Here is a 24,022-nt window from a genome sequence, read left to right as displayed (position 1 = left end):
GCTCCCAGCGAAAACAACCGGAGAACGTAACGCGCAAGCTGCACCGGGTTCCGCCGGGAACCTCCTATCGTCGCTGACGGGCGATCTGTGAGACGCTGCTGTTCAGCAACATCATATCTGCGAGGTTAGCTTGGCGCATCCTCCGGACGAACCAGCAGCGGATTGCTGTCCCCGTTTCCGTGGAGCTGCCTGCGGGTATATGATAGGAACTGTGAGCCGGTGAGAAGGTGAACGTGGCTTGGATGCTCGCCGCGACGTCTTCCAAGGCTCACATGCTGGAGCTGAGTAAGATTTTCGATGAAGTGGTGGTGATGTTGCATTGTTGCGGTTCCTGCTTTCACAGAGGGGCGTTGCGTGGGGAGGGCCCGTGCATCTTAGACTGCAAGATGGGTAGTACGGGTTTAGCCATGTACAACGGTGTGTTGTTGTAAGTTTCTCGGTGTTTTCTCATCGTCAGAGTTGAATCAGTGGTCAGGGAGCGCGATGACTGATTACTTTTTGGTGATCTTCAGTGATTGCACGCGCATGAAGATCACATTTCGCTCTCGATCAGAGTCATGGTCAGCATGACGACTTCAGCAGTGTTTGTGGCAGAGGCACCATGAGCTGGCAACGATCTCTTGACTGTCAGCTTACCTACCCGTGCGGACAGACATGCCCTTGCTGTCATACTTCTACGTTGATGAGTATCTCGGTCTTACCTAGGCCATGCAGGATGCTGCAGTGACGTCCAATGGACCCAGGCCACGTTATTGGGAGTTCTCAACCTGCTCAAACTCAGCTCCATGCTAAGACGTGTTGCTGTTCGCGTTCTACGTTCTGGACGCATGTTGGGCAATCTCGAAGCACTGCTGCTTAGCACGGGTAAGCCTCGAGTGCATGTCATGAGCGTCACACCAAAGACTTCCAAGATGACATGTGCCATAACTTCGATGATTCGTAGTCCGGAGTGTTCAATACGGGAACCCCTGGTTGTAGTTCTTCCAACGACGCAGTATCCCCACAACCCAGACCCAATTTGCGAAACGGTCGCCTGATCACCCGGACGACTGTATGTGGCGAATTGACGGCTTCATAGTCGGTCGCTTTTGGCAGACAAGAGACGATTCAGATCCAGATGGACACTGTCGGCCGCAGCGAAGGATACAGTACACACCACAGTACACGAGCTGGCTGATACAGCTGACTGAGACTGCATCGACGGGGTCCATCGACAGGGAAAGGGAACACGGCCTTGGAAGGGCGCATCCACGGCTCCAAGCTGAGTGAGCTCTATAAGAAAGAATCCGGCAATCGTCGAACGTGAGGAGAGCGTATGGTCTTTAGATGTCATAGCATTGAGATAACAATACGTCTCGCTGTGCAAGCGACGTGCAGATGAGAACTACATACGTCAAGAAAGAGACCAAATCCCATCAATAATCTACGCCACCATATAACAATAGCGCCGAGCTCATCCGCTGTACAGGGAGGAAACTTCGATCATATCGCATTGCGCAACGTTGCGCAACGCACGCTTGCTCGGCCCCACATGCCACCAGACCTTCCATCGATTTTCGGGACCCGGAACGTTGCTCTCCGTCCGCCTCTGCCCCGGTCGAATTTCGATGGGCTCAAAGCGTCTGCCGTTCTGAGCTAGTGCTGATTGTGGTCTTGATAGTCTCCGCATCTGCTGCAATGCTGACAGTGTGTTGCAAGCCTTGATTTCTCTACCGAACGCTTTTGCAGGTGATTCGTACCAGGATCTCTTGTATGCTCCTGTCCTAGTAGGAGTCGCCAAAGAACTGTGCAGCGAGAATAATGTCCTTATCACCATTCGCAAAGTCCCATCCTACAATCGTCGGGTCTTGACTACAACAGATGATTCTCCGTGCGTCAAATTGTAGTTTGAAAACGCGTGAATTGGTGCCCTGGTTGGCTAGCGGTACACCAAGTGGATGGGGATGGTGGTGGTGGTGAGGACCGTGATGGTGATGGTGAGCTGCAGCGTTCGCAGGTGCGGGCTGTTGTGCAACTCCTGCTGATGCTGGTGCAGGGCCGGTTTGGTTAGCAGGTCCAGCGGGGGCGGCAGCGAAGCCAGGGGCAGCGGTGGTGGGCGGCCGTGAATTACCGCCATTGGCGGCGTTGCCAGCACCGTTGCCCTGCATTGCTTGTGAGGCTGCGTGAAGAGCTTGAGCCTGCTGGGCAAGATTTTGCGCTGCTTGTGCCTGAGCTTGAGCTTGCTGAGCCAGTGCCTGGAAGTTATTCTGCTGCGCGGCTGCCTGGCCTGCCTGTTGTTGAGCAGCGTTCTGAGTGCCCTGAGCACCTTGGGCAAGTGTCTGAGCAACCCGCGCTCTGGGTCGGCCGCCGGCGGCTCTGACAGCGTCGTTCTGATATAGGATCTTTGACTTTTCCCAAGCACCGTCAGCCCCTTTCTTCCAGATAATGACTGTCTCATCGTAGGACCCAGATACGATGCGGGCCCACTTGCTGCCGCCACCACCCGGTGGAAGCTTCGCACCATATGCAAAGATAGATTTCGGGTCCCGGGATCCAGCGTTACGAGCGCGCCGCTGGGCCCTAGATAGTCTATGTTCGACCTGGCCCCTGTTCTGTGCTTCGAAGAAATTCCGGTCTACTGCTCGCGCTTCGGCTTCAAGCTCTTCCTCGTTGCCAGGCAGGTCTCCGAACTGAGCCTGCACAGTGCGTACAAGATTGCTGTGCCCGTTTAGACAAGCTACCTCGGCTCCTGTAGCCCGATCAAATATGCGGACTGTTTCGTCGGAGCTGCCGCTGACAATTCTGCGTCCATCAAATTGAACGCAGGCAATGCCCTTGCTGTGACCTTGAAATGTTCGAATGCATGCACCGGTTCGCACATCCCATACTTTGACACTCCTGTCACCAGAAGCTGAAACGATCTGTCCATCTAGGATCTGAATGGCGTTGACAGCTGCGCCATGCCCTTCCAATGTCATAACAAGGTTATAAGGCCTCAGAGGCGTGAAGTGCAGGTGCTGATTTTCCACGTGCTGCTGCATGTTGATGATGTACTCCGGGAATCGCGCCCCGCTCTTCGTGGTTGAGGAGGGATATGTGTCGTCAGTAGGCAGCATTTCTCTTCGATTCCAGACCTTGATGGACTTGTCTTTCGAGCAAGTGACCAGGTACCGGTCATCGAAGCGCAGGTTCAGAACAGACTCTGAGTGTGCCTTCTCAATCTCCTTGATCTTGCGTCCGGTCGAGAACTGCCAAAGAATGACTCTGCAGTCACTCCCTCCAGAAACGACCAAGTCGTGCTCGGGCCGTTCATCGAATTGCAAACACAGTACGGAAGCCATGTGCCCTGAAAGTGGTTTGTGGATTAGACGTTGTGTGTCGAGGTTCCAGATCCTGATAGTCCTGTCCCTACTCCCGCTGACAAGATACTTCCCTGAGTACTGTATCGTATACACGCACTCAGTGTGAGCTTCTTCGGGGTGATTGGGATGAGGTAGTTGAAAATTGGAGTAACGGCCAGCGTCCCAGTTATCCTCTAACCGCTTCTTCTGTTTGTATAGATATTGCCAGTTGAGCTTCGCTTCTGAGCCTGGTAGTAGTAGTGATGGGTGAATTTGAGGCACGGTGCTGTCCGTTGTTGAGGGTTCTCTGTTTTGCGTGGGCGAATTTCGGCGCTCTTGTGAAGTCTGCAAGGGCGTTGCGACCACACCTTCCATCTCATCCTCTGCCCGGCTCAAAGCACCTTCGTCAGCCTCGACCGTTCCATGCTGTTCGCCCCAGGCGGTCTGGTCTGGTGCAGCGCCACTCTCTGCAGCCGTGCCGTCGCCGAATAGCTGGCGTTCGCCGCGCACGCGCCTCTTGGACGATGGTTTGTCTAGGTCCATGTCTTCTGCAGCCCTGGGACGTGTCTTGCGCTCCTTCTCCCTGAAGCCGGCGCGTCGCTGCCGTTCGGCTTCCTCGTACTCGCGCACCTGCGGAAAGTTGGAGTTCCAGCCCTCGAGACGGAACAGCAGCTTCCACAACGGGCTGTCCAGGACTCGTATCCTCCATGCTCGCGATAGGGTCGACGCTCGTAGCAGTGTTTCAGGTTCGAGGTAGGAGAGAATCTGAAAGGTGATCTCAGGCGGGAGGTACATTACGGGGTCGAGATGCAGTAACGGGTTCAGTTTCTCGACAATCCCTGCTATGGACGCAGTCCGCAACGACCGTAGAATGGCATATGCGATCTCTTTGGGCTTCGTTAGCAGTGCGGGTGGGTCTTGAGTCGTGTGCACAGCGTCGACATACCGCTGCGCTGCTGTTCGTCGAGCCCCAGGATCCAGTCGGGCAGGCTGAACTGCTGCGCCTCTGGCTTTATGCCGCTGTCACCGGCGCCCATGACCATGTCCGTCTCATGCTGGCTGCGCGTATCCTCCGAGTAGCCCTCGTCGAATCTGTTGGCGTTCATGATGGACGCGGGGCGGAAAGGGTGCATGTACGGCGATCTGGACAAATTAGTGGGCGGACCTCCGAGCGGGCCTGCCATTGCGGTGCTCGATTGTTTGTGGCGTCGGTGTGTCTCGGCGGAAGTGGCGCTCAGTTGGAGGAAGGGGCGAAGTCGATGTCTGGGAGCGAATGTCGGTGTTAATGGGGTTGCGCTGGCGAGCGGTGATCGCCTTGTGCGCTGCCTGATGCTGCACGCCTAGACAGTCACTGCATGTGCTAGCCAGGTCCGTAGCAACTCCAGGCCGTTTGAGGTTGTTTGCGACTGTGCGCAGACAGTCAGTTGGTCGTGTATTGCCTCGACGGGCTCACGACGGATTTCTGGTGCCGAGACGTGTGATGCGTGGATGTGTTTGTTCAATACCCACGGCAAAGCCCGCGCGGCTGGCGCTTTTACTGGTCAGCCACATTCGAGCCGCTAGGGCAGCCACTCCAGGCCTCTCCAAAACCAGCTCTCTTTGTCCGGACCGGCAGCAGGGTCCACGATGCACCACCAGTTCCAAGAATCCCATACTCGCACAGTTCGCGGCTATTCCCAGCTGAACGACGCAAACAAGGCTAGTGACGGGTACTTGCATCGCTCCGCGGTCATGTTATCTTCAACATCAGCCATGTGTATCGCACAGCTGGCCCGTTAGCTACTCTAGAGAAGGTGCGCTCGGTTGGTGACTGTGCTGTCTGAAGCCTCACCGAGCTAGTAGAACAGCGTAGAGCTAGCAGGTACCTATGTACCACTCGTTCAGAGAAGCAGTCGCACGCTGCATCTATTCTTGCTCATCCAAGCGCCCTCAGTCACACGCCAACGAGGAGGCCGTCACCTGCTCGTACGGGCGCTCACCGGTCACCAATGCATGCAACGCCTGCGAGCGTGCTGAGCACTCGGCGCGTACAGCCTCGTCGACCACCTGCCGAGGTGACATTGATCAGAACAGTTGGACGAATTCTCAATATTCAACATGAGCTTGACAGGTGAGCCGCATGCCGAGCACTGTCCTGCCAGATGTGAATCGCCCGGCTGTCTCCTGTGCCGTCTGCATAAGATCAAAGCTACGCTGCCTGAGCACCAAAAATCAGTACGGTATGCTGAAGTAGTACCTATGCGGGCAAGTTGTGGAGAGAGCAAATGCTCCGATGCATGGGCTGCAGATCATCACCAGAGTAGGGGCCTTCGCCGGCAGCAGAAATCGCTGGAGCGAACAGGCGGCGAGACGGTGAAGGGTGATGCCCAACCGTGCCGGGGATGGAATGTCATGGGGGCGCGGCATGGGGTGTATCGACCCGAGTCAGCTCTCGTTGGACGCGCAGTTTGGTCGCCGGGTTTCTGTGAACCGTGGACGGGCAGCACCCTGAGATCTTGGGCGCGCCCGGTGGCTGCTGGCATGTGTCTGCAGATAACGCAACGACACACAGAGGACTGGTCGCCTTTACAGCGTTGAATAGATGCAGTGAAGCATGCTGGGTGCTGGATGCAGCGCCGAATAGATGCAGTGAAGTATGCTGGGTGCTGGATGCAGCACCGAATACCAGTAGATACCTACTGCTAGGTGCTGGACGCTCAGCGGCATCCTGTTACATCACGTGCAGGCCGATGTTTCACAGCACCCCCTACGTGCATGCATGCAGCCCACACTGGAGTCTGGTAGTGGTGAGCCTGCGCCGAGTACGCGGCGAGCTCTGTCACTGTCAGTCTGTCACGCATAGGTAGTCTGCTGCCAGCCAGACGCCCACGCCCTTGTCGCGCGCCGTCAACCACAGACAAAGCAAAGCACGCTGCTGCGCCCCTTGTGTTGTACCGTACTGTACCTGCTTGTGACAGTCGCAGTCGCTCTGTGCTGGACCCTGCTCTGCCTGTCCGCCGCTTGCTAGCGCTGCTGGGCCTGTGATCGTCCGCTGCCCTAGGGTCCTGGCAGCGTCGCAGCGTCGCAGGGAGATGAAATTAGAGTAGCGGGCTGCCAGACTGACTGCCCTGCCAGCTAGACTACCTGCTCTTGTCTGCGTCCGCCTGCGCACTGATCTGCCTACGGTGCCCGGTGCCCAGTGCTCACGCTGTCCACGCCAGCCCTGCGCTTCTCCTGCCTGATGCAAGCGGGCATCGCGTTCCACGCCGGCGGCCTCCAGCGCGCCCACACCTCCCAACTGCCCACCGCCTCCGCCTCTTCGCTGCATTCGCGCATGACTTCGACGTCAACCCCCGGGCCGTCCGCCCTCATGTCCCACCAGAGCTTCCAGAGCCAGTACAGCAGCTTCTCGCACAACAGCGCCCGCGACACGCAGGCCACCAATGCCACGGCCGCCTCGACGCTGTTCGGCCAGACGCCGCCCGCCTTCCCCACGCTGGCGACTCCCGTCAACGGCGGGCCCGTCGAGGCCAGCGACAACGTCCTCAACAAGCGCGCCGACAAGGACACGTCGCTGTTCCAGCGATGCATGACGCTGGCCCTGCGCCTGCGCGTCATTCCCGGCTTCGAGCGCTGGCTGGTCGAGGAGGAGGAGCGCGCCGACGACGACGATGGCCCCGTCGACCCCGTGACGCTGCTGTGGCGCACTTTCCGGAGGGGCTACCCGTTGATGGACCTGTACAACGCCCTGGGGCCGCCCACCCTGCTGGGCATCCCGAGCGCAAAAGCCGACGAGAAGAGCCAGAAGAAGCACGAGAAGATGGCTACGTACAAGTTCATCCAGGCCTGCGTCAACGAGCTGGGCATCGCGCAGGAGAGCTGCTTCATCCTGACGGACCTGTACGGCGACGACACGACTGGCTTCGTAAAGGTACGCCCGCGCCCTCTGACCCTGCCCTCTGACCCTGCCCTCTGGTTTTGCCCGCTCACCCTGCCCGCTCACCCTGCCCAAGTACACCTACTGATTTGCTAGGTCACCAACGTTGTCAACCGCGTCCTTGATTCGCTTGTCCAGATGGGCAAGATCAACCCCGCCGCCGCCAGCCTCGATGATGCCCTGGTCTGCTCGACCATCAAGCGCTCGCAGCGCGAGTACATCATCGACGAGCTGGTCAAGACCGAGCGCACCTACGTCCAGCACCTCGAGCTTCTGCAGGAGTTCAAGAAGCTCGTCGAGGAGAAGGGTGTCATCAGCGGCGACCAGATCCATGACATCTTCCTCAACCTGAACGCCCTCCTCGATTTCCAGCGCCGATTCCTCATCCGCGTCGAGCAGACCAATGCGCTGCCCGCCTCCGAGCAGAACTGGGGCAACCTCTTCGTGCTGTACAAGGATGCCTTCAAGGTCTACGAGCCATACATTGCGAACCAGAAGAAGTGCGAACAGATCGCCATGCGCGAGTTCGACAAGCTGAAGGAGACTGGTGGAACCCCCGAGATGCGCCAGATGGTCGAATCGCCCACGCTCCTCACCTCTTTCCTCCTCAAACCTTTCCAGCGCTTGACGAAATACCCATTGCTGCTTTCGGTGAGTCAATTCATCAGACATCGCGCCTACCATCCACTAATCTCCGCAGCAACTGCAAAAGAACGGCGACCTCGACGAGCAAAGAAAGGACGACCTGGTCCGCGGTATTGAAGCCGCGTCCTCTGTACTCGCTGGCACAAACGACGCCATTGCCCGCGAAGAGCGTGTTGAAGCTGTCGAAGAGCTGAAGACCCTGGTAGAAGACTGGAAGGGCCACCGCATCGAAGGCTTTGGCGATCTCCTCCTCTACGGCCAATTCACTGTGCTCAAAGGTGACAGTATGAGCTCCAAGAACGAAGAGCGCGACGCAAGTGCCACTCAACTTCCCCCACGAACACCCTCTGACAACGCTTCTAGTACAAAATCTACCTTTTCGAAATGATCCTCCTCTGCTGCAAGGAGATCAACGTCAACAAACCAAAGAACAAGATGTCCACAAGGTCACTAGTCACAAAAGACGGGAAGCCAAAGCTGCAGCTGAAGGGCCGCATATTCATGCAGAACGTCACAGAGACTATCTCGTTACAAAAACCAGGTTCCTACACATGCCAGATCTTTTGGAAGGGCGATCCAGGAATCGAGAACTTCATCATTCGATTCACCTCGGAGGAAACCATGAAGAAGTGGGCTGCGCAAGTCGACGCGCAAAGACGCGTATGGAAGGAGCAGGCACGCTCCAGCGCGAGCACATCAGCCTCCAAACCTTCAGACACCAACTTCACCTACATGGCTGGTCTCAACGTGGAGAACCCGTATACGGAGCAGGACGACGAGGACGAGGACGACGAGCCTCCTACCGGCTTCCCACGAGACAGCTACGGAGTAAAGCAGAACAGTGTGAACGGTTCTCCACGATCACGATCAACGACTGGCGAGAGTGGCCCACCGATGGACGGCATGGATCCAAGGGTCGCACCTCCACGATTTCCTATGGGTTACAATGGTGCCTCTCAGCCGCCACTGACATTGCGCACACAGCAGCTTCAGAACTCAGGTGCGATAGAGTCTCACTTCTCACCTGTCGTAGAAACTCCCATGTCTTCTTACTCCAACGCGCGAACCAGTTCATCATCTGCAGGCACATTCCCATTCCCTCGACAAACACCACCAAATGGTTATTCTATGGAGGAGAACAACAGATACACAGCGCCGGCGCCATCCCGTGGTCATGGTCGTGAACCGTCCGGTCAGTATACCGCCGCGCGCGCTCAACGGCCGTCTTTGCCAGCCAATGCCAGTATGTCATCTCACGGTCAACGTCTGCGGGCAGCTAGTAGCCCCGACATTCATAATGGTAACGTGCCACGTAAAGGACCGAGCGGACCCGTACCGGATGTACCACCTTTCCCAACACACTACGCTTACAACGCTGCGATTGTAAACCGCAGCCAAAGCAATTCACCGAGTGGCCTGCCACCAAGAGCAGGCACTCAATCACCCGCGATCCAGAGAGATCGTCTTATTCAGCAAAGAACAGCTGCCGAGCTCTCTACACTGGGCGATTACCCAGGTGGGGCAGCTCGCCGCGATCCAGGTTTTGCGCCCATGTCCCGTACGATGACACCTACATCCTCATTCGAGCGAACGATGACACCGGCTTCGATGGACTCACGGAACATGTCGCCACCACTTGCGGCAGAGCATTCTAACATCCCAAGTCAGCTGAAAGTCAAGGTTCATTGCCCTTCAGCCGGAAGCTCCATGGTGTTGGTCGTCAGTACCAATATCAGCTTCCAGTCGCTCAAGGACCGCATTGATGCCAAGCTCCAGCGATCAACACCAGTGTCGCTTGCTTCCGGTCAGGTCAAGCTGAAGTACCTCGACAGCGAGGGCACATACGTCAGTATCCAGTGCGACGACGACGTTCAGGAAGCGTTCGAGAACTGGCAAGAGCAGCAGCGAGATCTGAATCCCGGTGGCGGACAACTGGGAGAGATCGAGCTCTTCTGCCAGCGATGATTTATCCACGATGCGGCATGGGCACGGCGTTTTGGGCGTATTTGCGGTTCTCCCTTTTTTTTAATGCAGGCCATAAACTGCACCACTGGCGAACGGCGCCAGCGTACCTCTTCTTCAATATTATATCCACGATCTGGCATTTCAAATGGATGCACCGTTCTCATCGAGGCTGGCATGGCATGGTAAAGGCTGGTCGCACTGGGCTGCACCACATCAATATCTTTATACTCATTGGCTTCTAGAGTGGCATTCCTTTATTCGAGTGTAGGCAGGGTCGACGGCTTGTGGAGGACAGGAGGAGGAAGAGAAAGAATGGTTTTGTGCCTCGGGGCTTGACGACTGATGACGGAATGAAAGCACACTTATCGATCTATACTCATGTGCGTTACTATAGGGAGGATGGCGATAGATGGGGTAGATGAATCGAGGATGACATTTTATCTGGCTCTGGTGCACAACGGCTTCGAATATGGTCGTCATGGGCACAGATCACAGGCGGGTGGTGTATACGCAGAGGATGAGCACGAGTCGCTCACAGAATATGTAGTGTTGGATCCCAGATCCAAAGACTGCTTGCGAAACTGGATGCTGATCTGTACTCCCATCACGACGTGGCCACTTTCTCCACCTGCCCCCGACAGCTCGCGTGCACCAGGCCGACTGACACACCGCGCGAAACAGAAGCAGCACAAAGAGCCGTACAACTTGTCGCCGTATTAATCTCCTTCGCTATCATCTCGCCCTGCAGCTTCCACCACGCCCACCTCAACGCGTCGATCTCAACTTCTACAAGCCTCTTTCACATCATGTCCTCCGCTGCGTCCCGCCGCCGCAATAAGGCTCGATACTTCGGAGCAGCGCCTCGTGCAGGCCAAGATGGCACGGACGATGTGTTCTACCGCGAGAATGCTGGATACAATGCAGATGGCTCCAATCTAAGGTTCCCTAGCGGGAGAATTACTGCGTCATGGCCACCTGTTGACGCTGTTGGGGATGGCAGATGACGTCTACAGGTTCGCAAGCTTCAAAGATATTGGATGATGATGGGTGGTGTGACAAGGGTGGCAGGGAATAAATGAATATAGTTGACTGAACTAGAAATTGATAGGTATTCGCAGGAAAAACCCGATTGGCTGTGGTGATCGCTCGTTTGTTCCTCTTTTGCGTCCTGGCCGTTGATTATGAACTCCTCTCTTCACCCAGCCCATTACTCAAGGAGTCTGATGTTTTCAAGGTCAATAGAGCTTGACATATAGCTTTAGTTCAAGCATACCGCTGAGCACCTGCATCCTCGGCTGTACTTCATCATTGTGGATGAAGGCGCGTCCCTCAATGATACTGCTGTACTATGCCTCAATCTACAGCTGCTTCCTGTCACGGCTGCGGGTCACTATGATCACCGCTGCTTACTATTGCCAACTGCCATACACCGCAACAGTAGATTCCAGTACTATGTCCAGCTGGCAACGCTGCTCGCGAGGATCTCATCTCGACGGCCCAGACGGACGATGGGCGCTTTGCAATCTAGCAAGCGGTATCTGAACATCGTCTGCTGGTTCAGTGCACCATGAGAGCGTATGTACCCAGCCAATCTCACCGTGCATTGCTAGTACGAGCTCAGCAACGCGATTACATACGGAAGAGGGCCGTAATGCACGACGCAGCAATATCATGGGCATCCACAAGCTACGCCTCGGCATTAGCATCGTTGAGCTGCAGACAGCACTCGCCCTTGCTATCGCCCAACGAAGAGGCAATGGACGTCGGCGAAACTCGTGGCCCTGACCTCAAGGCCAAGAATGTCGATGTCGAAGCTGGCCGCATCGAACAAAGAGTTCCGTGCCACGATACAATCTGTGAACTCGGTGGCAATGCACGACTGAATGCAGTATTGAAGAAAGCCTATAATGTCGATTTTTGAATCTCAATATCGAGAATTTTTCGGTATTGCGTTACATGGCTAATGACGCTTGGATGAGAATGATGTGATCGGGGGAAGCAGGTCTAAGGCTGCGGACGCGGTACAAGCTTATCTCGGTTGTTGCTTGCTGAAGCTTGGCTTTGACCCATACAGTACTGGCAGTGTCATGACAGATCTCACCACCATCACAGTACTCCCATATCGTATCGGCTGAGCGGCGGTATAGCGCACATTGAGACATATCTCAACGGCGGCTGTCCGGCGCCCCGAACACAATGTTGCTGGTGCAGCCGCATCGGGAGAAGTCGCACTACAAAAAATGAAAAGTCCAGCCAATCCGTACTCGGATGGCACGCTCCCGTAGCCTCGTCATCCAACAACGCTATTACGGGTTACCCCACCGCAATTCGATTGACATATCCTGACGTCTAGAAGCCTTTACACCTCGCACACAATACCTCAGTCACTCAATCGCTACTGTGGTGCTGGAATCCATCGAACGGTGTCGTGTGACCGCCTTCCGCGATGAACTGTCCTTCGCGCACGGATCCGGATATCCTGGACGGACACAACCAGAGTCCAAATGCGCTCAATGCAGATGCCACAACAAGAGCAGACCTAGGATTCGTTGTGAACACCAGATCCCGAGATGACCACCGGTTAGATTGCCACAACGCGGATGATGACCTGGGGATAGACCAGCGACAAGCGATTGAGGAAGATGGAGGATTGAAGTCCAAAGCATCTGATGGGCTGCGCAGGAGAAGCGACGCGGCAAGGAAGAGCAGCCCCAGTACTGCGCAAGCATCCCTCAGACCATCCGCCATCTTCAGTGTGGATCAGGTGATTAATCAATCAAAGCGTCGCGGAGGCATCTTTGGTGGGGCTGTTGCAGTCGTTCGCAAGTACTTGAGGTTCATAGGCCCAGGTTTGATGATTTCTGTTGCCTACATTGATCCGGGTTTGTTGCCAGAGGCTTCAATAGCTGCAGACCTGTTGAAGACCGCGTTGAGACTAATACTAGTCAGGGAACTACGCTACAGATGTCGCGGCCGGCGCTTCTTTCCAGTACAAGTTGCTCTTCGTTGTACTTATGTCAAACATCTTCGCAATTTTCCTGCAGACCCTCTGCATCAAGTTGGGTTCTGTGACCGGTATGAATCTTGCTGAAAACTGCAAGGCTCATCTCCCCCCATGGCTGAACTATACTCTTTACTTCTTCGCCGAGTCAGCTATCATCGCAACTGATATCGCTGAGGTAAGCCCGTCACTTCCTATCTACGACCCGACTAACAATCCAGGTCATTGGTACTGCAATCGCGTTGAATATCTTGCTCAAGGTCCCTCTGGTCGCCGGATGCGCTATTTCCATCGTAGACGTTCTGATCATCCTTCTCTTCTACTCTCCATCAGGCTCTATGCGTGCCCTCCGTGGCTTCGAAATTTTTGTGGCGTTACTTGTCTTGGGTGTTGTGGTGTGTTTCTGCTTCGAGCTCAGTAAGATCCACGCTTCAGTGGGAGAGATTTTCTATGGCTATGTGCCATCTTCGACCTTAGTCAAGTCGCAAGCGTGTGTAGCTCATGTCTCCTGATATTGCATTCGCTGACAATGTCCAGATTGTACCAAGCCTGTGGTATCCTGGGCGCCACAGTTATGCCTCACAGTCTCTACCTCGGCAGCGGCATTGTTCAACCACGCTTGCGCGAGTACGATGAAAAACACCATCTAATTCCCGCTCGCGACGAAGAAGTTGATTCCCTTTCGGATGAGTTGAAGTACAAGCCCTCTCTTGCTGCCATCAAACACTGCATGAACTACAGCATCGCGGAGCTTGCTATATCGCTCTTCACGTTTGCTCTGTTCGTCAACTCGGCTATTCTAATCGTGTCCGGTGCCTCACTGTACGGCCAGACTGAGGCGGCGGGCGCCGATCTCTTCTCCATCCATGGTCTGCTGTCTAGTTCCATTGCGCCCATCGCAGGCACTCTATTCGCGCTGGCGCTACTTCTATCCGGAACATCAGCTGGCATCGTCTGCACGATTGCCGGTCAGATGGTCTCAGAAGGGCAATTGAACTGGACGATGAAACCCTGGCTTCGTCGTCTCATGACACGCTCGATCAGTATCACGCCGTCCATCATCATCGCTGGCGCTGTTGGACAAGATGGATTGAGCAAGGCCTTGAACGGCAGCCAGTTCGCACTAAGTGTCATTCTGCCGTTCGTCAGCGCACCACTGATCTGGTTCACCTGCCGTGCACAGTATATGAAAGTCGCTGTGCGGCCAGACGCTGACGCTGACGGGTTTCGCGCCGAAGGCGATGGTATTGGAGAAGGAGTCGTGCAGATGCGAAATCACTGGATCACGACAGCATTTGCCGTTGTGATCTGGGGTGTCATCGTTATCATGAACGTCGCTGCTCTAGTTTTCGCAGGTATGGGAGTCGGCTAAACATCTTCGACCAAAATTCGGTAAGGTCAACCGACGCAAATGAGCTCAACATCATGCGAGGCCACCAGAAACAAGTATCACTGGGTTCGCGCGAAGACCTTTTCACAGCCTCTTGATACGCAGCTGGGTGTACATCATTCGAACGTCGCAGCGTGCAACATTGTATTGCTAAGTACCGCAGCGTGCCCGTGGGTGCTACCTGTCAATTGTACAAAGCCCTGTCCCTTCCATCAACGATTACCTCATACCTAGTGCACCCCTTTTCTACAGCATTCATGAAACTTTTAGTACTATCATCAGTATAATGACTTCCATTGGTGAGTGGCAAATGAGAGACAGTTGCTGTGACCAAGCGGGAGAGCGCACTGCCCACTTGAAAAATTAACGACGTTTGTCATGCGCGCATTCCAGTTCTACTGCTCTGTTGCATGATCGCACGGTATTCTGCCCTCGCATGACTGACCTTGCTGCAGATCCTTTGGAGCGCCTCGTGTCAGGAAACGCGTAATACGCCAACGAGCAAACAACTAAGAAACCGGATACTTTCACAGTTCTATCGCAAGGGCAGACACCACAGACCCTTTGGATAGGCTGTGCAGACAGCCGCGTTCCCGAAACCAATGTATGCTACAGCAAGCGCGGCGACATCTTCGTGCATCGCAACATTGCGAACACCATATACGCCGACAATTACAATGCCGCAAGTGTTGTCAAGTATGCTGTCGCGCATCCAAGTTGGGCGCGATGGCAAGTTTGATGGATGTTGGCTTAGGTGAGACCCTGAATAAGTGACTGCATCCACTACGGGAGTATGTGCTCGATCTGCATGCTTTATAGTGGTGAAGGAATGATACTGACAAACAACAGGTCGCACGGGAAGCACTGGGCCGAACTCGATATACTCGATGATGACGCACGCGCTGCACGCATTGCTGAACTGAATGATCACCAGTCCATCGACATACTCGAACAGTGCTCTGTAATCAAGATAGCGATGGAAGAAAGAGGGCTCGGCATACATGAACTGAAGGTTCTCAAAAAGTGGATACCAATGAGCCAATTGTTCACAGCAGGGTCGAGGTCGTCAATGAGGTGTAAATGTCAGGCCTGTCTTGACGCAGCGCTAGATGCTGTTCATTGACAAAAGCTTGCTATTGTCAAATGATGACTTGTTCAGAGCTGGAGATATCCTGGAGCGCCGCCTTACATAATCTACAAACCCGGTCTCGAGCTAGGCCAACAACAGGTTTGGCGGTTTGGACAAAGTCTTTTGCGTCTTCCTACTGGTGTTGAGCGATAGCGAGACAAAGGCACGGTCAGTGTTGGCGTGTGATCGAAGGTTAATAGACAAAGCATCGATAGATATGCCCTTTCATCTTTCTTGAATAACCTCCTGTGCTTTTGTCAATGCTCGACTAGCTCCACAATATTTTCTTGTGTGCTTGTCGCGTACATATAGGCTTCTTTCCGGCCTCTCAGTGAAACGGGACAAACTATAGGCACGAGAATATTGATTGAATTTTGCATCGTCTGGTTCATCCTAGTACCTTGTCCCTTGTTACAATGTCTTCCACGAACAGTAGCTCAGAAAGAGATTTTGAGGATGGACTGGAATTCCCTGATACATTGCCGCCTAGTGTTCAGATCAACGTACCTTGACCATCTGAGAACCATACAGAGTGGACATGGGATCCATACACCCTTAGAGACATACCGCCTACCTTCGATGAATTGATTGAGCTTCCCGACTACCGGATGGATCCGGTTTTGTACGCTGCAGCGGTAGATACCATGAGGATGACAAACCACTACTTCAAATTGATGCACGATACTGAGAAGAGCCGGAATCATTCGCTAACCGATGCTTCTGTGTTCGATATATCGGTAGTCTGGCGGAGCACAAAAGATGAGAATGGCAAGAAGGGGAAGGACCTGGAGCCCGCGGAAAGCTATCCTGATCCTCTTAATCTGCGCACCCTATTCGTCAAAGACAAGATGGGTGATTATACCGACGAAAACCTTCCACCCCTATGGATCACAGCTTGCCAACATGTGATGAACATGCCTGACCACTTGTGGAAGCAGTATCTGAACAAAACACGCCAGCAGCTCATTGGTCAGGCCGAAGCGCGTGGACTTCACAAGACTGAGGAATGGCTAGTCCTTGAGATATTCAAGCTCTACCCGATTTGGTACGAGCTCACCAGAAGGGTGTCAAAAAGAGCTAGACAGTATAAAGAGAGACAACCAACCTGGGCCGCGTTAGAAGCCTTCTTCAGCAGGGAAGATTTCAAAAAGAACGATGCGACCTTCGTTGACATCTGCCACAACTTTCCAAATGCACGAAACTGCCATGTATTGGTCTACCGCATCGAGCATTTCGTAGGGCTCTTACTGCAGGGCGCTAAGCAGATGAGTTCCGGAGTCAATGATCCAATCGAGAGCAGATATATGCCCAAGCCAGTACCGAACAAAGACGATATCAGGGGGGCTTCATTGAGACTCATCAGTAAAAATGGAGCTAGCTGGCCAGTTTTGGCAATCTCGCGAAACCAACATAACTATTCGCAGCATTCTCAACACCCACTGGCGACCAGACATAGTGACTGGAAACTTTATTGTAAAGAACAACGAGCCAACTATTGAAGACATGGGAGACGCAATCGAATCTCAGGATCGCCTCAATGGCTTCGAATTCCAAGAGTTTCTTGGGCGTTTCCCGAACAGAGTGTAGAGCTCCAAAAACTTCGAACGGACCTTGTCCAATTTCGCCTATCTAGATCCGGACGAAATGCGATATTATCAGCTAGTTGAAGACGAAGAGAGTGGTGACACACTATCACGAGAAGAAAGCATAAGGGCCCGAGACAACGAACGCGTGCGTCAATCGTTCACAAGGAGCGAACTTCAAGAGCGCTATAGATGGGACCGGCTTCGGTTGCAATTTGTGCCTTTGGTCCATAATCCACATATCGGTGTGACTGGTGGACCTGAACAACGAATCTTCAAGCTTGGTTCGCCCACTTATACCGTTCCCGATACTGAGACTAGAGGAATTCCGCCTCCGGAGCCTGCGAACACCATGAGCAGGATCACGACGATCGTGGAGTACACTCCCATCGATCCTCAAATAAACACACCCGCACTTACTGCACCTCCAGCATCTCCAACTGTCGCAACTTCGGCCGCTGTATCTCCGACCTCGGGGACTAGCCAACCAGCTGCTGGCCCACCAGCTCTTACTTCGCCACCACCTCTTTCAGAGCCGGAGAAGAAAGGGCGCGGTAAGAAGCGTCGAGCAACTTATGAGCCAACCGGGTCAAACAAGGGCAAGAAAGGGCGCAAGAATCCCAAGATCCGATGCTCCAGAACGACACTAAAGGGTACGAAGTGCAAGAAGCAAAAGGATCGCGAAGACGGGGAGATTGAATGGGACTGCGGTATGCACAAATAGATCTAATTGCAAGTCACCTTGAGAGCTTCAGTGCGTACATGTGTAACGTCAGTTGTGCAAGACGGAGTAATTTGTCAGATTGAAGTCCTATGAGAGTCGTTATCGTTATGGTATTCGTAAGGCCGTGAGGCGTGTAATCGTGATCTTTTTACTCTTTTGTGAATCGTGATCTTAATCGTCATCCTCGTCAATGTAATTAGCGAAGTAAACACGGAGACTCTTCGCAATCTGAAAATGGAGACAGCCGGCCCAGAAACAGAAACAGAGTGGCCAATCCAGAAGGAGGGTGACCTCGCGAAGGGGAAAGCCGGCCTATGGTAATGATGATGAGGTCGCTAAACGCTTGAATGCGCAATGCCGTCGCTATGCAGCCGCCGGTGAAACAGAATGCCAGCAAGAGTCGTGATGGTCATGATAGATCCCGAAACATGACGAGAAGATAGGAAATGTCGCTACTAGCTGTCGAGTCATGGCCGTAGTGGCCGATTTTGATGTAGCCCGAAACGTTTCCGTGTGTTGACACGTGATCGCTGGGCATCGCTCTTCGGTCCGAAATGTGGAGCTTCCAATGTGCCTTGCTTGTGGCATCACCAACCTTGCAGAATCGCGACTTTTTTTCGAAGCCCAAATGCTTAGCATTGGTATCCGGCATCCCTCAAGCAGCCGGTGCACCTCTCATACACTCTTACAGCACCCCTACCGCAGTAGCAGGCACTTGTCGAGCTTGTGCTCGACTTGCTCGAGCGACGTCCAGGAGCATCAAGGTCATAGTCGCTGTTCCTCGGGCTGGTATCGCCACTGGAGCTGCTTGCTGTCTCATAGTCGTTGGACACTGCAGTGTTGCGTCGACCAGCACCAATGGCAACGGGCATACCCTGAACGACACCACCTTGGCCTGGTCGGTGGCCGGGGAACATCCCGTCGTTGACAGAAAAGTTGCGGCAGATCATGTACGCTCGGGTAGCAGCAGCGTTCTTGGCCAGCTCGTCACTCTCATAGTCGACGTCTGTCGAGTATTCTCGGTTGTTGACACGAACTGTACACCCGTAACCGTAGCCGGATCTGTATGTCTGGAAGAGAGGGTCGGGCCAGTGTCTCCTTTGGCAAAGGCCTAAAACTTCCGTTAGTCTCTCCTCGGCAATACGACATGATGTTAGATAGCAGTAGCAGAACAGTACAAAACCAAGGGACCTGTTCGGTTCTGGGAGTAAGCAGCCCAAACGTCCAAGAGCATTCGCAGGTGCAATTGCAGGACCAATGCTGCAGTTCGGCGCGGCCCATGCATGACATAACTATTTTGGCTATCGACAGCTGTCACTTCCCCATACCCCGCCAAGTATTGAATGGTAAGAAAGTATGGAACGTACCTGTCAGATACATGATGTAAAACATGGTGTTAAGCTTTAAGTGGTAGTAGATATGTCGGGAAAGCAACGCTGGCGCTCGATGTAGGCTCGAAGCTCAAGAAGGGAAACACAAAATCGGGTTCGACAGAAATAGGCAAGCGCTCGTTCGTGTTCGGCTGAAAGAGGTAGTCGTGGCTGCCGTTGTACAACACTGCGTTGACACTTTCCCAGGCGAGAGAGTGACAACTGTACTGAAGGTTGGGAGAAGTGTTGCGTGGTAGATAGAAAGAAGTAAGAGGGTATGGCGTGTAGAGGGTATATGGGAGGTACCCATCTAGTGTGGGATGGCGTGTAATTTATTGCGGCAGCCGAAGTGCAGGGAGCTTCTTGGAACACGCAGAGTTCTCCGGCCAGTGGGAGCGCTCTCAATTGGACGTCTGGGGGCGTATGATGTGCGGGCCTTGCGGCTCTGTACAAAGAGGCCCATATTATCGATGCGTTGGCCGCATTCTCGCCAACAAAAACTAGGGTTCCAGATTTCTAGTGAAAGGGTTCATACCATAAAGGCACAAGCTTCACCGGTATCCGCCAACTGGGATATTATTCGCCGTCGCCACTATGCTGCAGCATTAGCGCGGTTGATGGTTCGTCAAGGCACACCTTGTAGATCGGCATACCAAAGACCGTGATGCAGGAGCATAGACAACGACGTACAGCGACGGTCGGTTTGTATTCCCCTCAGCAGGTAAGCTTGGTAGTATGATGTTGTGTTGCATGAGCAATGCATGCTGCGCATGGCAAAGATCCAGTGAGCTCCGAGCAGGTTCGGCCCCCGTGGCAGCAATTGGTGAACACCCATGGGGATACGAAGGGGCAAGTTGATGAACGGGATCAGAGACCAGGCGCAGACGCGCAGAGAATTGTGGATCTCAAGCACTTTGGCAGGGCTACCCAAGCATGGCAGCGGAAGTCGCGCCTAGAGGCAGAATGAGTGGAGAGGGATTTGACACGCTATCGTGAGCATCACGGCTGAAGTTGGCAGAGCGTTATACCGAGAAGAGCAGGCGCTCCTCGGCAAAACGACGAAAGGCAAATGGGATCGATTCATTGCTGGAATCGAGGGGTTGGATGGCAACTGGGATTGTACTACCAGAAATATGTCGTTGCGCCCGGGCGTTCACGCACCTGCATGGCATGGCGCATGGTGAGTTGTCAACGACGCTTGACTTTGAAGGTCGAGCGATATGCAACCGCAGCCGAAGACGGAGAGGTAGCAACGGCGGTTGCGCCATGAGTCCGTTCACTGCGGAGACGGCCTTGTGATAGCTCGAGCGCCTGTTGCCATCCCCAATTATCAGTAAACGTTTGCAAGGACGGATTTTGTGTGTGACAATCCGCCTGACGTGTGCCTGAATTGTGCAAGACGCCCAGAAAGGATCTTAGTCGCTCAACAACCGAGCCAGATCTGTACATCGCCGATGTTTGGAGGACGTCAAAGGCCGAAGCTCACGACGTGCATGATCCGAGGCATCACGAAGCGGGCGGCTGCATACTGTCTTCGATCGCTGTGCAAAAGGCTGTGTCCGGACGGTAGTGCGATGGTGCGCAAAACGAAGACGAAACCGCGATAGGCCAGCAGCGTACAGCAACGTACAGCAACGGTACATGAAGGACCAAGCAAGGTCCACGCAGAAGCGGCCTCGTTATGGGGCCGGTCCAAGCCTCGGTCGAGGAAGGCTAGAGATGTGGATTCAAGCGGGTCCATTTAGCATGAAGCGCATGAGATGTCCATAGTAAGAGCAGCCTGAACGATGAGCTGTTGGCAGATATGACACTCGATTAGCGAGTCGTCAAAGGGCGTTGGCAGCCTCGTCGCGGGCAGCTGCTGAATTTCTGCGCAACATGGCGGGAAAATCTGGGGATGGACGACGCACGGCTACGAGCGCAATCTGCACTGAGAATGGCGGTGAGGAAGCCGTGTCAATGCACCGCGACTGCCCCTCTTTGCGCGCTCAGACTTGACGATGGCAAGAGCGATCAATTGCCGCTGTTGCCACGGCTGCCTGAGCATCACGGTATGGACGTTATGCCATCGAAAGCGTCAATTCCAACTGTGAATTGTAAACAGTCTGCAACAACTGTTTTCGAATCGGCGGGGTTCCATGCATGCGCTCGAGCTAGGTAACCAACACTCGCTTTCTCCAAGGTTGTACAGCTTCACGCAACATCCCGCTTCCTACCATGTCCCTTCGAACAATGTCTCTCAGGGTCCATCTGCTTCAGAGTCGAATCTCAGAGGCGGCACGGCATTGACTCAACCTCTTACTGTGCAAGGTTGAACAGCCAGACACTATCAGAACATCCGGAACATGCTCCGGCATCGCAGCGATGTACTGCAGGCGTGCTGAGGTCCTGGTAGCATGACCTTATCCTGGCCCGAAACGCACATACGTTATAGAGAAGTGTGCAGCTTCGTCAAAGCCAGGCGCACGCACGATATTGAACCTTGTCACCGCTTCTCTGGGTAGGTCTTTGAGATTGACCTTGCGTCAGGACTCAAGTTGCTGTGCACGAGCGTGAAACATCAGATTCAATGTGGGCTGCAGGGCTATATGGAAGATTCGCCCTTGCGTACACACGTCGATGTAGTGACAAGAACATTGTCGGTTGCCTCTTGACGGAGATTTTCTGAACATTATTAACGGAAGGGGAACCGAAGACCTGATCCGCTGCGATGGCTCTCCTCACAAGCTCCGGAAGCTCCGCAACAAAAGTACAAGTTGCAACAACATCTTGAGCACCGACATACCAATTCACGGCCACTTAGCCCCATAACATCCCTCAACATGTCAAAAATCGTACGAATGACGCTCTTCAAGCTCTCAGACAACTCAGTGATCAAAGAGGCGATCCAGAAATACTCCTCCCTGACTCAGGATGCCCTCAAGGTACGTTCTTGCCATCTGCACGTCCGACATCCCATCACCTCCCGTCTCCACAGCTAGTGTCCAGCCACGCGCTCGGTCCATCTTCGACTCATAATCCCAGAGGCCGCAGGCGGCTCGATGTTGGATTCAACGATTGTGGGGTACGCAGTATTGAGGCTGCATCTTGCAGGTCCTGCCTGTGCTGCAAGAACGTGGGCGGTTACAGCCTCATGTTGCAGGGCCGGAGATACGGGGACACGAAGCGGGAAGTTGTGCACGTTAAGGATCAGCATGGCTAACAGCCTGGACAGGACGGCAAACCGTACATCCAGCAAGCAGCCGCGCACCAACCGTATGATGATCCCAGGAGCCAAGACTATACGCTTGTAGCCAGGACGGTGTTCAATTCGAAGGCCGATATGGACTACTACGACAATGAGTGTGAGGCACATGCTGCTATCAAGACCTTCATCAAGCCCAAGGTGGGAGGGCCACCGCTTGTAATTTACATGGATGCGTAAGCGTTTCGGGGTTTCTAAGGTAGCCAACGTCTTGTCATTCAAATTGAAGGATGCATCGTTTATGCAAATATAGGATCTTACTGAAAAGTCGTATGTACAGATGTCTAAAAGTTTTCTTTGTCCTCGAAGTATTTCCTGCACTCGAACACAGCTCTGAATGGGATGACGAAGACAGGGTGAATCTTCCCCACAACGTCGCTCGAATCCCAAATAGCATCCTCATGATATATCCCTCCAACCTTCCAGCGGAATGGTGCACCGAGTCCGACTTCTCCAAGACCCTTGTTGACACCCTCATCATACACATAGTGGTGCTGTGCAGCGCTAAGACCAGCCAGGTTGTAGCAAGTGTGGTAAGCGTCGGAGCGCTTCCCGGGTTTATCTCGCAGGCCACCCTTCTTATCTTGCGCAGCAGCAAGAACATAGCGTCCAAGTGCCGCGCGGTTCCAGATGCCGGTCGTCGTTGCTGCTTCGACGAGCGACCAGCAGCCTCCAATCCAGTGTGAGTAGCATCCGTCAACGAGCTTGTTAGTGCGTCCATTGTAGCCGCCCTCGGGTGAGCATTGACGAGATGACATCCAGTGGACCAAGAGCGGGATGTTCAGGTACTTATTCAAAGTTTCCTTTGGAGGGCCTAGGACGGAGAGACAACCGAGACCGCAGAATGCGTAGGCGCCATGAGCTTCGTTGCCAGGTGCGGCAGAGATACCACCATCCCAAGACTGACACTTTGACACCCATTCGCCAAGGTTGTCTGTGAATGTTGTGAGGCCCTGTCCACGAGCTGGTGCATCTTTGGGCAGCTCAAGAGGCAAGTTGAGCAGCGACAAAACAACCATCGCGCAGAATGCACCTCTTATGTCTTCCTCTCCGCCTTGACACATGGTGAAACCTCCGTCTGCTTGCTTCATGCGGCCCAAGAACTGCCACATCGTCTTGCGATTGATCGATTCGTATGTTGCCTCGCCGCCTGCTGTTGCCATCGAAAGCGTGGCGGCATATGAGCATGCCATATGTGCGTATTGACCGTAACCACCACCAAAGCCACCTTCGGGATGCTGAGCTAGCGAAAAAGTGTGTGCTACTCTTCGCTGGTGTTCAGACACGTCCTCGCCCAATGCAGTCAAACCCTGCAGAGCCCAGTAGATGATCCAAGGTCGTGAAGCGTCCATCATAGCATATCCTGACGGGTAATCGTCCAGCGCGTCTTCCAGGTACACGACATGCCTCTTTCGTTGCAGTTGTGAAATACCGTGTGAGTTCAGTGGGAAGTCGTTGGGGTTCCCCTCCAAGAACGGCAGGACGACTTTGAGCGTCTCGTCTTGGGTTATTGATGTGCTTGTTGCCAGATCCTCCTTTATCGGTATCCGGACGCTGTCCAAATATGCAATATTCGCCTGCTCCTCGGGAGTTGCTGTGCCCATGTCTTCGTACTCGTCTTCTGATCCAAGCTCTGAACCTGACAGCTCTTCTATCCGATTTTCGCCGGAGATGGTCTCTTCGAAGCGCTCAGATGACACCTGCGTCGAGCTTCGCAGTGGCACTGCCATCTTCT

The 24,022-nt window shown here is 53.9% G+C and overlaps 6 protein-coding genes across 6 annotated transcripts; 3 read left to right on the top strand and 3 right to left on the bottom strand.

The window, feature by feature from the left end:
• Nucleotides 1–1,763: 1,763 nt before the first annotated feature.
• On the bottom strand, nucleotides 1,764–4,504 carry M421DRAFT_76091 (WD40 repeat-like protein; the record flags this gene model as incomplete). The annotated part of the gene is made up of 2 exons (XM_033597191.1): nucleotides 1,764–4,207; nucleotides 4,267–4,504. The coding sequence occupies 2 exons, from the start codon at nucleotides 4,502–4,504 to the stop codon at nucleotides 1,764–1,766; spliced, it is 2,682 nt and encodes an 893-aa protein (XP_033443377.1).
• A 2,036-nt stretch (nucleotides 4,505–6,540) lies between these two features.
• On the top strand, nucleotides 6,541–9,846 carry M421DRAFT_104606 (uncharacterized protein; the record flags this gene model as incomplete). The annotated part of the gene is made up of 4 exons (XM_033587047.1): nucleotides 6,541–7,230; nucleotides 7,333–7,887; nucleotides 7,937–8,194; nucleotides 8,245–9,846. The coding sequence occupies 4 exons, from the start codon at nucleotides 6,541–6,543 to the stop codon at nucleotides 9,844–9,846; spliced, it is 3,105 nt and encodes a 1,034-aa protein (XP_033443376.1).
• Nucleotides 9,847–12,134: 2,288 nt separating this feature from the next.
• Nucleotides 12,135–14,622, top strand: M421DRAFT_426095 (natural resistance-associated macrophage protein). Its single transcript, XM_033594287.1, has 4 exons — nucleotides 12,135–12,728; nucleotides 12,796–13,025; nucleotides 13,069–13,337; nucleotides 13,385–14,622. The coding sequence occupies exons 1-4, from the start codon at nucleotides 12,293–12,295 to the stop codon at nucleotides 14,217–14,219; spliced, it is 1,770 nt and encodes a 589-aa protein (XP_033443375.1). The 5' UTR covers nucleotides 12,135–12,292; the 3' UTR covers nucleotides 14,220–14,622.
• Nucleotides 14,623–18,305: 3,683 nt separating this feature from the next.
• On the bottom strand, nucleotides 18,306–19,065 carry M421DRAFT_96297 (uncharacterized protein; the record flags this gene model as incomplete). Its single annotated transcript, XM_033598383.1, has 2 exons — nucleotides 18,306–18,784; nucleotides 19,041–19,065. 2 exons carry the CDS (start codon nucleotides 19,063–19,065, stop codon nucleotides 18,306–18,308), a joined length of 504 nt encoding a protein of 167 aa, XP_033443374.1.
• A 2,543-nt stretch (nucleotides 19,066–21,608) lies between these two features.
• M421DRAFT_426090 (stress responsive A/B barrel domain-containing protein) lies at nucleotides 21,609–22,690 on the top strand. The gene is made up of 2 exons (XM_033594286.1): nucleotides 21,609–21,967; nucleotides 22,258–22,690. Exons 1-2 carry the CDS (start codon nucleotides 21,866–21,868, stop codon nucleotides 22,465–22,467), a joined length of 312 nt encoding a protein of 103 aa, XP_033443373.1. The 5' UTR covers nucleotides 21,609–21,865; the 3' UTR covers nucleotides 22,468–22,690.
• M421DRAFT_76132 (terpenoid cyclases/Protein prenyltransferase) lies at nucleotides 22,572–24,017 on the bottom strand (the record flags this gene model as incomplete). The annotated part of the gene is made up of 1 exon (XM_033597196.1): nucleotides 22,572–24,017. One exon carries the CDS (start codon nucleotides 24,015–24,017, stop codon nucleotides 22,572–22,574), a length of 1,446 nt encoding a protein of 481 aa, XP_033443372.1.
• Nucleotides 24,018–24,022: the final 5 nt, after the last annotated feature.

Source organism: Didymella exigua (assembly GCF_010094145.1).
Source record: "Didymella exigua CBS 183.55 unplaced genomic scaffold M421scaffold_54, whole genome shotgun sequence".
In the NCBI taxonomy this organism is placed as follows: Eukaryota; Fungi; Ascomycota; class Dothideomycetes; order Pleosporales; family Didymellaceae; genus Didymella; species Didymella exigua.
The sequence above is the reverse complement of the archived record's forward strand: the minus strand, read 5'-3'. Positions and strand labels throughout refer to the sequence as shown.

What these genes read in the sequence shown, in the direction of transcription:
- M421DRAFT_426095 (XM_033594287.1), top strand. Translation starts at nt 12,293, where the DNA reads ATGAACTGTCCTTCGCGCACGGATCCGGATATCCTGGACGGACACAAC. An exon ending in TGTTGCCTACATTGATCCGG is followed by an intron (nt 12,729 to 12,795) that starts GTTTGTTGCCAG and finishes AATACTAGTCAG; the next exon opens with GGAACTACGCTACAGATGTC. An exon ending in ACCTTAGTCAAGTCGCAAGC is followed by an intron (nt 13,338 to 13,384) that starts GTGTGTAGCTCA and finishes GACAATGTCCAG; the next exon opens with ATTGTACCAAGCCTGTGGTA.
- M421DRAFT_426090 (XM_033594286.1), top strand. Translation starts at nt 21,866, where the DNA reads ATGTCAAAAATCGTACGAATGACGCTCTTCAAGCTCTCAGACAACTCA. An exon ending in TGACTCAGGATGCCCTCAAG is followed by an intron (nt 21,968 to 22,257) that starts GTACGTTCTTGC and finishes CAGCCTGGACAG; the next exon opens with GACGGCAAACCGTACATCCA.